This window comes from Eublepharis macularius, chromosome 11 (genome assembly GCF_028583425.1).
Source record: "Eublepharis macularius isolate TG4126 chromosome 11, MPM_Emac_v1.0, whole genome shotgun sequence".
Lineage (NCBI taxonomy): Eukaryota > Metazoa > Chordata > Lepidosauria > Squamata > Eublepharidae > Eublepharis > Eublepharis macularius.
This window is the reverse complement of record NC_072800.1, coordinates 65,806,638-65,820,228: the sequence shown is the minus strand read 5'-3', so window position 1 is coordinate 65,820,228 and position 13,591 is coordinate 65,806,638. Positions and strand designations below refer to the sequence as shown.

At 41.5% G+C, this 13,591-nt stretch overlaps 1 protein-coding gene across 1 annotated transcript in view; it reads left to right on the top strand.

The window, feature by feature from the left end:
* The window catches only part of RSU1 (Ras suppressor protein 1), a 94,242-nt gene that overhangs the window by 29,814 nt on the left and 50,837 nt on the right, over nt 1–13,591 (top strand). The window contains exons 4-7 of the mRNA XM_054991543.1: nt 7,454–7,574; nt 8,141–8,259; nt 9,578–9,660; nt 9,968–10,082. Coding sequence (XP_054847518.1) covers nt 7,454–7,574; nt 8,141–8,259; nt 9,578–9,660; nt 9,968–10,082 — 438 coding nt within the window. The remainder of the gene's footprint in view (nt 1–7,453; nt 7,575–8,140; nt 8,260–9,577; nt 9,661–9,967; nt 10,083–13,591) is intronic.

Here is a 13,591-nt window from a genome sequence, read left to right as displayed (position 1 = left end):
GAATGACAGCCTTTTTGCCTCCAAATGAACTGTTGGGTGTGATGAAGATAGCTTGACTTTCTGAAGTACAATTATGCAATTTCACCAGCATGTACCAGTTATAGAAATTGCTGTCTACTATTTTTGGAACAATTTAAATGCTTGCGCTATTTAAACGTGTAAAAAAATAAAATCTCTGTGGCTGCTCTTTGAAGTTCTGGTTGCTTCCAAATAGGTGTGTAATCCTACTGTTAAGGTCCCACCAGGTGTAAAATCCCATTCACTTGTGGCTACAGTGCAGCTGTGCTGAAAGGGTGTCTTTTGACCGTGTAGCCACAGATTTCTTCCAAATACAAAATGCAGGTCAAAACACGTATCCAAATGCCTCAGTTCTCTCTTAATACTTCTGCCTGCTTTAGGCTGTCTTGTGAACTCTCATCTTGTTCTCCTCAAGGAGTAAAATACACAACTAGTATGTTGCCAAACATTATCTTTCATACCCATGCATCAAAAGGAGGCATTCACAGTGTCCAAAGCATGAACAGCCTTTCAATCTGATGTTTGACTATGGTGCTTTGATAACTAGGAACATGAAGCAAAAAGGAAGAAATGCTACACACATGCCAATTAAAATGTTGGCTTATCAAGAATGCACATTGGTCGTTGTTCTGATTGCTTATGACTCATTAAAATACATTCTTATCCCAAGTATGGTAGAACACCTTGTAGAAGAACCTAAGACTGCTTTGGCTTTAATTTGGAAAGTAATTGACATTTGCACTTATTTTCCAGAAAATAAAATGCTGTAAATCCCTGCAGTACACCACATTGTCTTGGAAGGAGGGTTTAGTTCACCAAATGAAGCTCAAAGTCTGTATAACGTAGCCTTAATTCACATTTAGCACAATTTGACCTTTTAAATTGGACTGGAATAGGGAGGAGGAAAAAAATTTTTCTCATCCTGTCCAAAAGACCAGTCCCTACAGAACTGGGTTTAGTTCTGTTAAGAGTGTAACTTCAGGTAGGTTGCATCCTATCTTTCTGCGTTACTCTTGGGCTATAGAGAAACGGTTCCCAGGACCACTTTTCTTGCTTTTCTTGTATAAGATTTCATTGGTCTAGTAGCCAGAGATCACATGGCCAGTGAACCATTGTGTCTCTTGAAGTCTTTCAGCAGCACAGTCTTACTAGAATTTTGGAGGCAATAAAATCTTATATATGTTTTACTAGAAGTGCTATGTTCTAAAATCTTACTCATTAAATATATAAACAGTGTAACAAATCAATTATCTGAAAGAATGTTTTACTAAGAGTTAATAGAAGGTCTAAAATTAAATGCTATATCCTCGCCATAATTCTTATTAACATCAAGGTTTTTCATTTACTTAGTTTATTTGTGTGGTGCCTTTCTGTTACATTGAGGCACTAACTCTCTCTCCCAAAAGCCCATACAACCACACAGTAAGCTACTGAAATGTCCAAAGTCTAAAAACAGTAGTCAAACCACCTCAGAAAAGTAATAAAATAATCATGAAATAAATCATAGGCCTTCTAAAATAATGATGTTTTTAGCCTGCTCGAGGTGTGCCTGGTTTTCTTCTAAGGAGGGGGCTTCTTTCCACAACTTGGGGGCAGCATCTGGCAAGGCCTCCCTGCATTTCCTTGCCAACTTAACCTCAGGTAAAGAGGGTTCCCACAAGAAACCCCATTGATAACAAAGCTTAGGTAGGCCCTCTCCTTCAGGTACTTTAGACTTAGACCATCTGGGATTTTTAAAAGTCAGTACCAGTATCTTGAACTATGCCCAGAAATAACTTGAAAGCCAATACTGTTGGAGTAACACTAACTTTATGTATATATTCTGCTGAGTCCTAATCGGGACTCTAGCATACAAGTTTTGTGGCAATTGAAGCTGATGTTTCTGGACCGTGTACAAGGGTGGCCCCTACTGAAGCACATTACAATAATCTAATCCAGATGTCAGGAAGGCACTTATGACTGTGACCAAGACAGCTTTTTCCAGGAACTCCATAGCTGGTAAAAGACAATCCTAGCAACTTCTTTCAGCAGGTGTACCTTCAGACTGGGAACCTGATCTTTCAAGTGGAATGTACCCCCATCTAAAAGGGGTTGTACATCTATTTCCATGTCAGCTTTTCTCCAAATCACCCTTCCCTCTTCCCTGGATTAAATGTCAGTTTATTCACCCACATCCAGTCCTTCACAATCTCCAAACATTAGTGTTTCCACTGTCACCCTGAATTTAGATGGAAAGATAGTTGTCCTCAGAATATCGATAATACTAAATCTCTCTCAGCAGCTTCATGTAATTGTTTAATGGCATGTTTTAATCTATAATATAAGGGCACAGCAGTAGGAAGTTCAGCACTTTTTTGTTGTACTGATTTCATACGCTTAACTTTCTCATTAAAAAAATCTTGTCTGGATTGTGCCTGGACTAGTTTGTTTGTAGCATTTCATTTTAATCATGTAAACAATGTCCATTTAGTGGGAAAGTGGGGAATATAAATAGAGGTAATAAGTTCAATAAGTAATATGATATTATCTGAGCCAGTCCATGGCTTGCAGAGAGCCACATTTGTAATTAACACCATCAGCCAAAAGAACCACATTTTCTTTCATTCCAAGCATGAGGTTCTCAGCTTACCCATTCCTCCAACAGTGGCAGTTTCAAGGTGAGAACCATCTGCCAGCCACAAGCCCCCCCAGGCAAGGCCTTGTCGGCTTTCCTGAAACATGGGGTGGATGCCCCATTGGGGAATGATGCTCAGAAGAGTCGCAGGTGGCATGTCAAAGAACAACAGGTGGCCCCTAAGCCACTGATCTATGCACACAACAGTGAGGTGACCGAATTAGGCTGGTTCCATACATTTGTTTTGGTCGGTGATACTACTCTATAGAGCTTGCTAATAGTAGTCTCCATCTGAATTACACATTATAATTATACAGTGGAGTTGTACAGGGCACTTTACTAAAAAGGTAATAGGTCTGTAGTATAGTTCAGGAAGGTGCATTATAAAGGGAAAGGGACTGGATTACACCAGTACATATAGGACATATTATCAGTTTGCTACATACGTTACCTTTTTGTCATTTCATTCTGCTAATGTAATACCATTTTTGTTCATTATATCCACATTCTGTATGGTGCCTAATATGCTAGGCGCATTCAGATTTTGATAATCCTAGCCCATTGCTCACTCAGTATCTCTTGATTATATCAACCCCACGCCGTGCTTATGAGTTGTCTCTTCGTATAGGCTGTTATCAGTTTGTGAACTGCTTTGAGTCTCAGTGAGAAAGGCAGACTATGAATACACAGTAAATAAATAATTTCCTAAACTGGGTTGGGATGCTTGGCGTTGTTCCTGGGGGCACTTTGGCTCCTTCCTTCCAGCAATATCTCCTTTAAAAGCTATCCATGAAGGTAGGAAGGTCCTTTTAGACCGCAATCCTTTAATGTGTCAGACTATGGAATCCCAGTTATCTCAAGTTCGTCTCCCACCCCTTCTGCAAGAAGCACAAGGTCTCTTGGTTCAAAAGGTTTATTGAAAGACTATGCTCAGGATACAGGTGTCCATAATCCAAGGGCTGGAGAGGCCCCTGGCTGAACAAAAGCTTTGTTGAGAATGGCATGTAAAACAAAAGTTACAACACTTCAAACACCCATTCCCAGCCTCCCCCCTAGTCCTGTCTGCAAAGGCCTGAGAAGACGAGGACATCAAGGTCGTTGGCTGGGCTGGATAGATAAGACTCTTCGCTCCCATGAGTATGAACGGCCTGGACGACATCTGGGCCTAGAGGGAGGAAAACTGGAAAACTACTGATTATAACAAAAGTTGATATGGCGTTGCTCTGGCTAGAGAACTGACATCCTGACAGAATGGTAAGGAGTACCAGCTGAAAGGAAAGAAACTTCCCCTTTTACCCATGCTTCCATGAACTGAGCATGGGTGGTCTTGGGCCGATCACTTTCTTTCACCTTAAATCATTTCATAGAGTTCTTGTTAGGATAAAATAAAAGGAGGGAGAACCATGTATGTTCCCCTGAGCACCTTTGAGGAAGGGTAGGATAAAACTATGACAATTGTGAGAGTTACCTTCCAACCTTTATAGAGACTATGGCAGGAATGCATTAAAGGCCATGTTATTAAACAGTGATTTTAATAAAAAATAAAGTAAATGTAAGACTGATGTTCTACCACACACATAATACTTTACTATGTTTTTAAAGGGGAAGGGAAGAGAAAATTATCCTAATGCCACCAGATATTTTTCTTCAAACTACCCTTGAGGAATTATTTAAAGATGAATAATTCGTTAATCTGCAATCTAAATTGCTGTTGTGTAGACTGATCCGTACATTGAAATACTAGGACGCAATCCAGTTTTATTTCTGTAAGTTTTGAATGACTAAACGGACTTGAATTGTTGAAATTCAGCTTAATTGGGCTATGGATTAAGTTGAAAGTTTTAATATTACGTCCTGAGTTGACAATGCAATATAAACCTTGAATGAATGTGATCCCTTCTCCCCTCTTAACATACAAACATTATTTGCTTGCTTAGATGTTGCTTTAATCATTGGAAGAGAAAATAAAATCTTAAAAAGTACTGCTTAATCTCTTATCTGGATAGCAGTATCCAGCTCATGCAGTTGGGCTTTTTCATATTTCTAGCTAATAGCCGCACATTGATCTGTTGCTTATCTGATGTAACCCTTTTTGTGTGTATTGATCGCAGCCCTTTGCTCATGGGATGTAGATCCAAATCCAACTTGGCTAACAGTTCATTATTTAAAGCTGAGCCTAAGTTGTTGTGATTTAGTTGAATTTTTAATGAACATCTTCTGAGGTGTTAGATTATTTAAACCGTAGGCCAAATGGGTTGTCATTTGAAATGGATTTTTGTACAATTATATTCATGACGACGCTAAATAAAACTGTCACTCAGGGAATCCGCGAGATCACTTTATAGCATGGTGAGTTGTTAATGTCTGTGGAAATCCACATATCTTTGTTTTGATGTAATATTTCTGTTGCAGGGATACTGAGGGCCACACAAAACATCCAACTCATGCTGGGTCACAGGTGTGTGTGACCAGACTCACAGTCAGACATACGTTGGGGGAACACACCTTGAAAAGCACTCATAGAGAGCTGCTGTAGCATAATGGTTAAGTGGCTGAGTTGTGAATCAATACTCTGCTGCTTTGAATCCCACTGTTGCCATGAGCTCAGCAGGGGGCCTTGAGCAAACCAATCCTCTCAGTCGCAGCTGTATTGAGATCATAATAACACTCAGGGCTTTTTTTCAGCTGGAACGCGGTGGAACAGAGTTCTGGAACCTCTTGAAAATGGTCACATGGCTGGTGGCCCCGCCCCCTGATCAGACAGAGGGGAGTTTAGATTGCCCTCCGCACCGCTCAGCAGTTCAGCGGCACAGAGGGCAATCTAAACTCCCCTCTGTCTGGAGATCAGGGGGCGGGGCCACCAGCCATGTGACCATTTTCTCCAAGGGCAACCCACTGAGTTCCACCATTTCTTTTCCCAGAAAAAAAGCCCTGATAACACTGACCTTGTTTACATCTCTGAGTGGGACACTAATCTGTCTAGAAGAGCGGTATATAAGCACTGTTGTTGTTGTTGTTGTTGTTGTTATTTGCTCAGTGCTGTGGGGGGGCGCAGGGGAAGGATCTTCCAGTTTCCATCCCACCCTGCTTTTGCTAATGGAAAGGGGGGCCATTTGCCCCTTTTTTGTGGCTCCACATGCCCTAAGAAGGACATGTGGAACCAGAGAAAAGGGGCAACAAGACCCCCTTGTGCTGCCGTCCTTTCTACTGGCAAAGGCAGAGTGGGAAGGAAGCTCCTTTTCCGCCCTTGCAGCGCTGAGTGAACAAACACTTTTAAAGGTGATTTCCCCCAATGTGTGTATGACTGTGAGTCTGGGCCCGTTCCTGTGACCCAGCACATGTCAGGTATATTAAGCAGTTACACTCTCAATTTCCCAGTACATGCACTCTGTCAGTTTTCGCCTAACTGGTTCATGATGATTTGATGCTTGGCTAGCTTTGGATAGTATCTCTGCCATTATTGGGATCAAGTGACAGAATGAAATTCTGAATGTTCTGAGCCTTCAAAGCTTTCTTTTTAAAAGGAGCAGGTTTTTACGCTTTGGTTAATTGCTGACAAGTGGTCCGGGGTAATTGTGTTTCCCACAGGACACGTGGTAAAGAATGAACAGCAAACTCGTCTTCCTAATCACAGCGTCATGCGCCTGGGATTTGGGGCCGGCCCAGGCTTCCCTGTTGTGTATCGTGGTTATCTGTAAACAATATGGTTGCAGTTAGCACAATTCACACATGATGCATGAATTGGCCCAGAGCGAGACTGGTTGAGGTTGGTGACATGGAGTTTCTGTGTTCCGTGTAGCTACTGGTGTCGCCTTCTCCAGCTGCTCGTGGCTTCATTCTTCATTACCCACCTGTACCACTCCTATTCATGCACACTTAATTACAGGAATGCAAGACTTGGCTTTCTATCCCAAATCAAAGGCACACCTAGTCCATCACTGTCTGCACCATGGCCTTCTGAGTGCTTCTGTAAAGAATTTCTAATAGCCTGCTGTCTTTCATGCGTTTGTGTAATTTGGGGGTAAAATTCCAAAGGAGTCCAAAGAAGTCAAGGTGATATATTTTGAACACATAATGCTGTCTTATACCAATTTGGACCTTATACCAGGTTGTGGGCAGAATATGGGCATTACCAGGATCTGCCCCCTAGGCTGCTTCTAGCTGGAGATGCCAGTTATTGAACCTTCCAGTGAACCATGGTCCCCCTCCGCAAATATTACCTGCATTCAGACATCAGAAACAGACATCTATCTGTGATGAGCGTGAAAGCAGCTTCCGTGCTCCCCTTGCCCCCTCCACTTCTGCATGGTGTGCTGTTGAAGGCTTGGGGATTTGGGTTTAGTCAAACTCTGCAAGTTTCTGTGACATCAGAATGAAGATGCCTGGGTGAATTGAAATTTTTTCCACAGCACAAATCCAGGACACTATATTTCAGCCCCATGGTGCAGAGTGGTAAGCTGCAGTGCTGCAGCCCAAGCACTGCTCACGACCTGAGTTCAATCCTGGGGGAAGCCGGGTTCAAGTAGCCGGCTCAAGGTTGACTCAGCCTTCCATCCTTCCGAGGTCGGTAAAATGAGTACCCAGTTTCCTGGGGGTAAAGTGTAGATGACTGGGGAAGGCAATGGCAAACCACCCCATAACAAAAAGACTGCCAAGAAAACGTTGTGATGAGACGTCCCCCTGTGGGTCAGTAATGACTTGGTGCTTGCACAGGGGTTTGCCTTTACCTTTACCTACATTTTGTAAACCCCAGTTTAGGATCCTGAGGTTTTTTATACATGTTTCAGTATTGTTTTTAAGGGAATTACTTTCTCTTTACAGCTGTGCCTCCGAACATTGCAGACCTAAGGAATTTAGAAGTACTTAACTTCTTCAACAATCAGATTGAGGAACTGCCGACCCAAATCAGCAGCCTTCAGAAACTGAAACACTTGAATCTCGGGTTTGTACCTAAGGGTTTGATGAGGTTGCTTAGATTCTCTGTAGGATGCAATCCTGGAAACAGTCCCTTCTCTTTCTTTTCTTGGAAGACTGCTTTAATATTGTTTTGGCATCTTCTATCTCTCTCTCCATAAATGGATCCAGAATAATAGAAAAAGTTGTTTTTTTTCCATTGGCCAAGCCTCTGATCTTTTATGCCAGCCTGGAAACAGAAACATGTTAACTAGTAACACCTGTTTTCGCAACATGAAAGGAAAATGGAATAATATGATGAGTTAGTGGATATTTGGATATTCCAACACTTTCAATTGTTGTTCCTGCTGTCAAGCAATCCTTTGCCCGTGCTGAATTTTATCCGGTTCTGCTTTATTCATGAACTTTTATTTTATTTCATGGTTTGTTTTGTTTGTTTTAGTGTTTATTCTTGTACCTGGCTTTAGTAGAGATATTCTGTAAATATTAAACTGAATAAATAGAGAAGTTGCCTTCAACTGAGATGCAAGCTTTCTAGTTGTTGCTTACTGTATATCCCAAACTGTGCCTGCGTTACTCTCTTCTCTTTTTCAGCATGAACAGGCTCAACTCCTTGCCACGAGGATTTGGCTCCTTACCAGCTCTGGAGGTTCTTGACCTGACTTACAATAACTTAAATGAAAATTCCCTGCCTGGAAACTTCTTCTATCTAAGTAAGAAACTGATTTTAAGATACACCTTAAATCTTTTTGAAAAGTTGCTTTGCTTTCTGCGGGTGAAATTTATTTGAGAGAGACTGATCTCTAAAAGAATATTTTAGGTATATATTTTCTTCCTCCTATGAACCCCCTTGAGTATTTTTCAGCATAGCTCAGCAATAGGTATCTTTGATCTACAATCACCTGGTGTTGGTAAGAGTTAAGTGGACTTGGCTGGCTGTGTTGTATGAGCTGCTTATTTGGTCATATTTTCTTGCATTTTATTCCATTTCATACTTGGCTAAAACTTTTGTAAATATAACACACTCCTAGATCAGTAAAGGAGGAACTTAAGCCAGCTAGTAATTAACTCCCAGTCTTCTTTTCTTGAATAAAACTAAGTGAGTTCTTTGGTTAAAAAATAACGTTTGTGTTAAGCAAAGATTTCTTTTTGCAAATTCATCTACTGTTAAATGTTGGTCAAAGACTAACTATTGCTTTCTCTGTGGTATGAGATGGAAATATGAGCTTTTCTCTCCTCCTGTGTAACTAGAAATGACAGTCTTGATCGAGGTTTGGCCATTCTGTCTACTTCTGAAAGACTTCAGCATAATCACTTTCCTCCCCCTGGATTCGCTCTTTCAATGGGTTTAGACTCGAGTAACTCTTCTAGGATTGCACTGCCCGTCCTCCTTTTGTTGTATGATTGAAGTGTGTTCTGAGCCTCAGGGGCCATAAATGAAAATAAAACTAATTAAAATGCCTTGATTCTTCTTTTTTCTTAACCCCCACCCCCCACCCACCCCCACACACATCGAATATTGTCTCTATTTTTAGTGCTGAGAAGATTTGTATAAATACAGAAAATAAGTGTGTTCTATTAAACCGGCTTCTTGGTTATGCTCTTTGCAGATCTAAGAGATACGTGGAGACTTCAAACATATCCAGAGCTTTTTGGGGTGGGGGGGGGCATTATTTTCTGCTTCAAATCTGAATGACTAGGAATTGGAAGTAAAGGAGAGCAATTTAGGCTTCTGTCCTCACAGCCTCACGTGGAAACTGCGTGCATCAACCTGCCACACTCTAATGTTGTAGGAGTTGTTAATTGTGTCAGTCTTTTTAGATATAGATGTTTTCCTGAGTAGACCAACAGTACAATAAGCCAGTAAATCTAAGCTTGACCTGCTTGTTATTATAGTGAGCCTTGGGTATGTCAAAGGCTTTCCACCAAGTCAGGGTTATTAATCAAATCTGACACTTTCATATTGATCAGACCTCAAATGGTTGGGTTGTATGCCCCCCCCCTGTTTATATATTGCTGTTTAATTTGCAGCCACCTTGCGTGCACTCTATCTAAGTGACAACGATTTTGAAATCCTGCCACCAGATACTGGGAAGCTCACAAAGTTGCAGATAGTAAGTAATTTATCTAAATTCTTGAAAAAAATCAATCCACTTTTGCGGCCCTAGTAAGAGTAGAATCAAGTCAATTTTGAGAAAAGTAGTGTATGGGGGGAGGAGAGGGTGACGGAATTAGCTTGTATGCCTGGCATTGCCTATTTTTAATCAGCCTGCACCTTTAAGTAAATTGGAGGAATTAAATATGTGAGGTGAGAAGAAATGGCAGAGAGGGCTGTTTGTAACTGCTTTGTAAGATGTGCTGTGCCCCCCAAAAGTCTGCTTGCTTTCAACTGTGTCTGTCTTGCCCACTGTCTTCTTAAAGCTTAGCCTTCGGGATAATGACTTGATATCACTGCCTAAAGAAATTGGCGAACTCACTCAGCTTAAAGAACTTCACATCCAGGGGAACCGACTGACAGTGCTGCCTCCAGAACTAGGTAAGTCTTGTAGATTTTGTGGTTAAAGATGCCCAGGGAGAGATGGAACTCTCACTCATTCTCTTTGGTAGTCTAAGACGGCCATTAATGTCTCTTTTGAAACATTTAAACAATTTAAATAAAATCAGTGTTAAATAATTATTATCAAATATTAAAATGAATCAGATGTAATTAAATTAATATTAAAATTAAATAATTTAAATAATGCTTCTGTTATAATATGAACTGCCAAGCCTGCAGAAACGTGCTATACTATATTTTAGTGTATGGGATTATCAACCTGTGGAATTGAAATTGCCATATATACGGTGGTGGTGGATTTTGTTAATGTGAGTCTTACATATTGTATTTTGTTAGGGTGTCTCACATATTGTATCTCCAAATTGCAATTCATGAGATGGTGGTAAGGAGACCTTAGCCTTTTTCTGGATTTGAAGGGTACTATGTAGTCCCTTTGTTGAGAGGAAAACATGATTCACTTTATATAGTTGCAATCAACTACATAGATGTACCAAGAAACACAAAAATCGTTACCATATACACCGTAATGACTTACGAGCTGTAGCAATGTTTTAGAAGGAAAGCTAGTTTGGAAAAACTGCAAAAAGCAAAGCAGCAGACGTAATTGACAAGATCAGTGTTGCGCAGCGCTTACAGTATCGGATTAGGATCTGGGAGACCCAGGTTCAAATCCAGTCACACACACTCAGCCCTAAGCTGCCGCATAGGATTGTTGCTAAGATAAAATGGGGGAGAGGAGAATTATATAAGCTGCTTTGGCTCCCCACTGGGAGAAATGCAGGGTATAAAAGAAGTAAATAAAATGTTTTGAAGTGCCAGTATACGTGATGCTATTTTAAAATGTTTCTCTTATGGCATATTAGGTCATATGGTAACCAGATAAGTCCAGAATCATTGGTATAATAATAAAGGTTATGTTTTGCAGATGTGCAGAGAGATACCATGCTCTCTGAGTATTAATGATGAGCCTGTGCTTTATGGGAGTTATTTCATATTTATGTTTATAGACAAAGCAATTAAAACAACCACAGACAAGAAAGGGAGAACAGGAATGGAGGAAACTGGGTTTGGGGAGAGAGAAGTTAGGAGGAGGAGAGGAAGTAAAATAATGGAAGATGGGAGGATGTATCTTTCTGATCAGACACACATTGCATTCATTTTGTGAGTCATGTGGCTGTGTTATGTCAGGGCCTATATGGAAGCGAAGCAAGGAGGTATGCATAGTAGATAAGGTAAGCGGTACTGATGCAAGCAAAACGTTGTTGCGAAACTAGAATGCAGATTATGCTCCAGACTGTTGGTGGGGTGGTTGTGCTTCATTTAAAAAGCCACATCTCAGTTCTCGCTTTTGACTTCTGATCAGTGGTGAAGCTTCCATAGCTAGCCATTTCTCTCTGTCTCTGTTCATAGCAAAGTCGTAGATATTTTTTAGAAATGCTAAGTTACAGTAAGCAAATTACAACTTGCTTGATCCCTCCAGTCCCTAAGGTGTGTTTATTTAGCACCTAAGAGCTTATTTGGAACCCATAAATCTCATGTTTCACTTCTAAAAAGGTGTTTTTAGCCTTCATGGCTGCAGTAAGTTTGAAAATGGGATGGGCAGATTTCTGCATGTTAGGAGCAATATATTAAACTGGAGCGATACTAATTCATTGTATTTAGTTAACTATGCTATGCATTTATATTGTTCTCTTTCAAAGGTAGCTATTTCAGAACTAGAACAGAAAGTGACTAAGGTTTGTTCCTTGGAAGCAAGCTGGAAAGACACCTGTTGCTCCTGTAGCCAGGTCCAAACATAACACATTCACCAACAGTAGATGGAATCCACCCTACTGGTGATGATGGTTCAGTTGTGATTTGTGACAGTCGTGTGCAGTTTCAGAATGATGACTGGATGCACTGCCTGCCGTGATGCCTTTCTAATGGACTTCTCAGTGTGGACCTTTTTGTTGCCACTCTTGAGATGTGTGTTCAGGTGTATCTCTCTCTTTTTTCCCCACTCTCAGCTCAATGGACTTTAAAAGTAGTTTGTCTGTAAAGTCCAATAGAGATTAGTATTCCCTATCTTTAAACAGGGCACCCTCTTCCTAACCTAACCATTGAACCATGGCCCTTCTCCCTAAATGCGATTTAAGGAGAAGGGCCATGGCTCAATGGTAGAGCCTCTGCTTTGAGAGCAGAAGTTCCTGGTTCAGTCCTTGGCATCTCCAGTGAAAAGGATGGGACTGTAGGTGAGATAAAATACTTTGACCTGAGATGGCTGGAGAGCCGCCGCCAATCAGAGTAGACAGTGGTGACCTTGATGTGCACATGTTAGTGGAGATTTTATTTATTAGATGCAGGGCTTTTTTCAGCGGGATCCCGGTGGAACGGAGTTCCAGCACCTCTTGAAAATGAGGGCGATTTAAACTTTTAAAAAGTCCACCCTTGTTCAAGCTGACCCAAAGTGATGTCATTGTCTGGTCCTGAGTTCCACCACCTCTTTTCCCAGAAAAAAAACCCTGATTAGATGTATTAAAATCCTTGTACCCAGCTCCCCTCCTCTCCCCGAGGGAGCTCGAGGAGGTTTACAATGCATAATGTGGTTCCCAGGGCAAACTTAGGCATACCACGAAGGAAGTCACAGCACCAGTCTGCCTCTAGTGATTTTTGTTTCTGTGCCATATGGCTTAGGTCTGGTTCTTCAATGAAGAGTGGGTCAACTAGTAGTGCCAATGGGCAGAGCAGTGTTCAGCAACAAATATGGCTGTGATTCTCATTGCCTTTCCTGGTACTTGGTGGCAATTGAATTTGTAGTTTGTCCTTACTCATGTCCCCTATGTGAGAAAGAAATCATGGACTGAGTGAAAGAGAGAAGCTCTGGTTTCCTCATATTGTAAGTTAGGCAGAGGGTGCCCTGTTTGAATGCTCTCTTGATTTTGGAGGCGCTTGTGGTGAGGGATGGTGTTTAGGAGACCCATTGAGTTACGGGCTCTCTCTCCCTTGTGTGGGGGCATCTTGTCAACAGTCCGCACAGCCCAAGAGCAACTGTGGAATTGGGACCCTGGGGGGCATCTGCATCTGAGCTCCTGAAGCAGAATAATGGTCATGGTTTTGTGAAGATGTATTAGCAGCAGGGCTTTTTTTCCAGCTGGAACGCAGTGGAACAGAGTTCTGGCACCTCTTGAAAATGGTCACATGGCCGGTGGCCCCGCCCCCTGATCGCCAGACAGAGGGGAGTTTAGATTGCCGCTGGCACCGAGGGTGATTTAAACTTTTAAAAACTCCCCCCTTGTTCCAGCTGACCCAAAGTGACGTCATTGTGCGGTCCTGAGTTCCACCACCTCTTTTTTCAGAAAAAAAACCCTGATTAGCAGTGTACCTTTCTCAATTCATTTTGAGCTTAAGCTCGTGTACAAAGTGCCCTTTCACCAATGCACCTATCTCCCATGTGTTCTAAATTGTATAGATATGAGACACGGACTGTGTAACCTGCTATGCACCTTGAT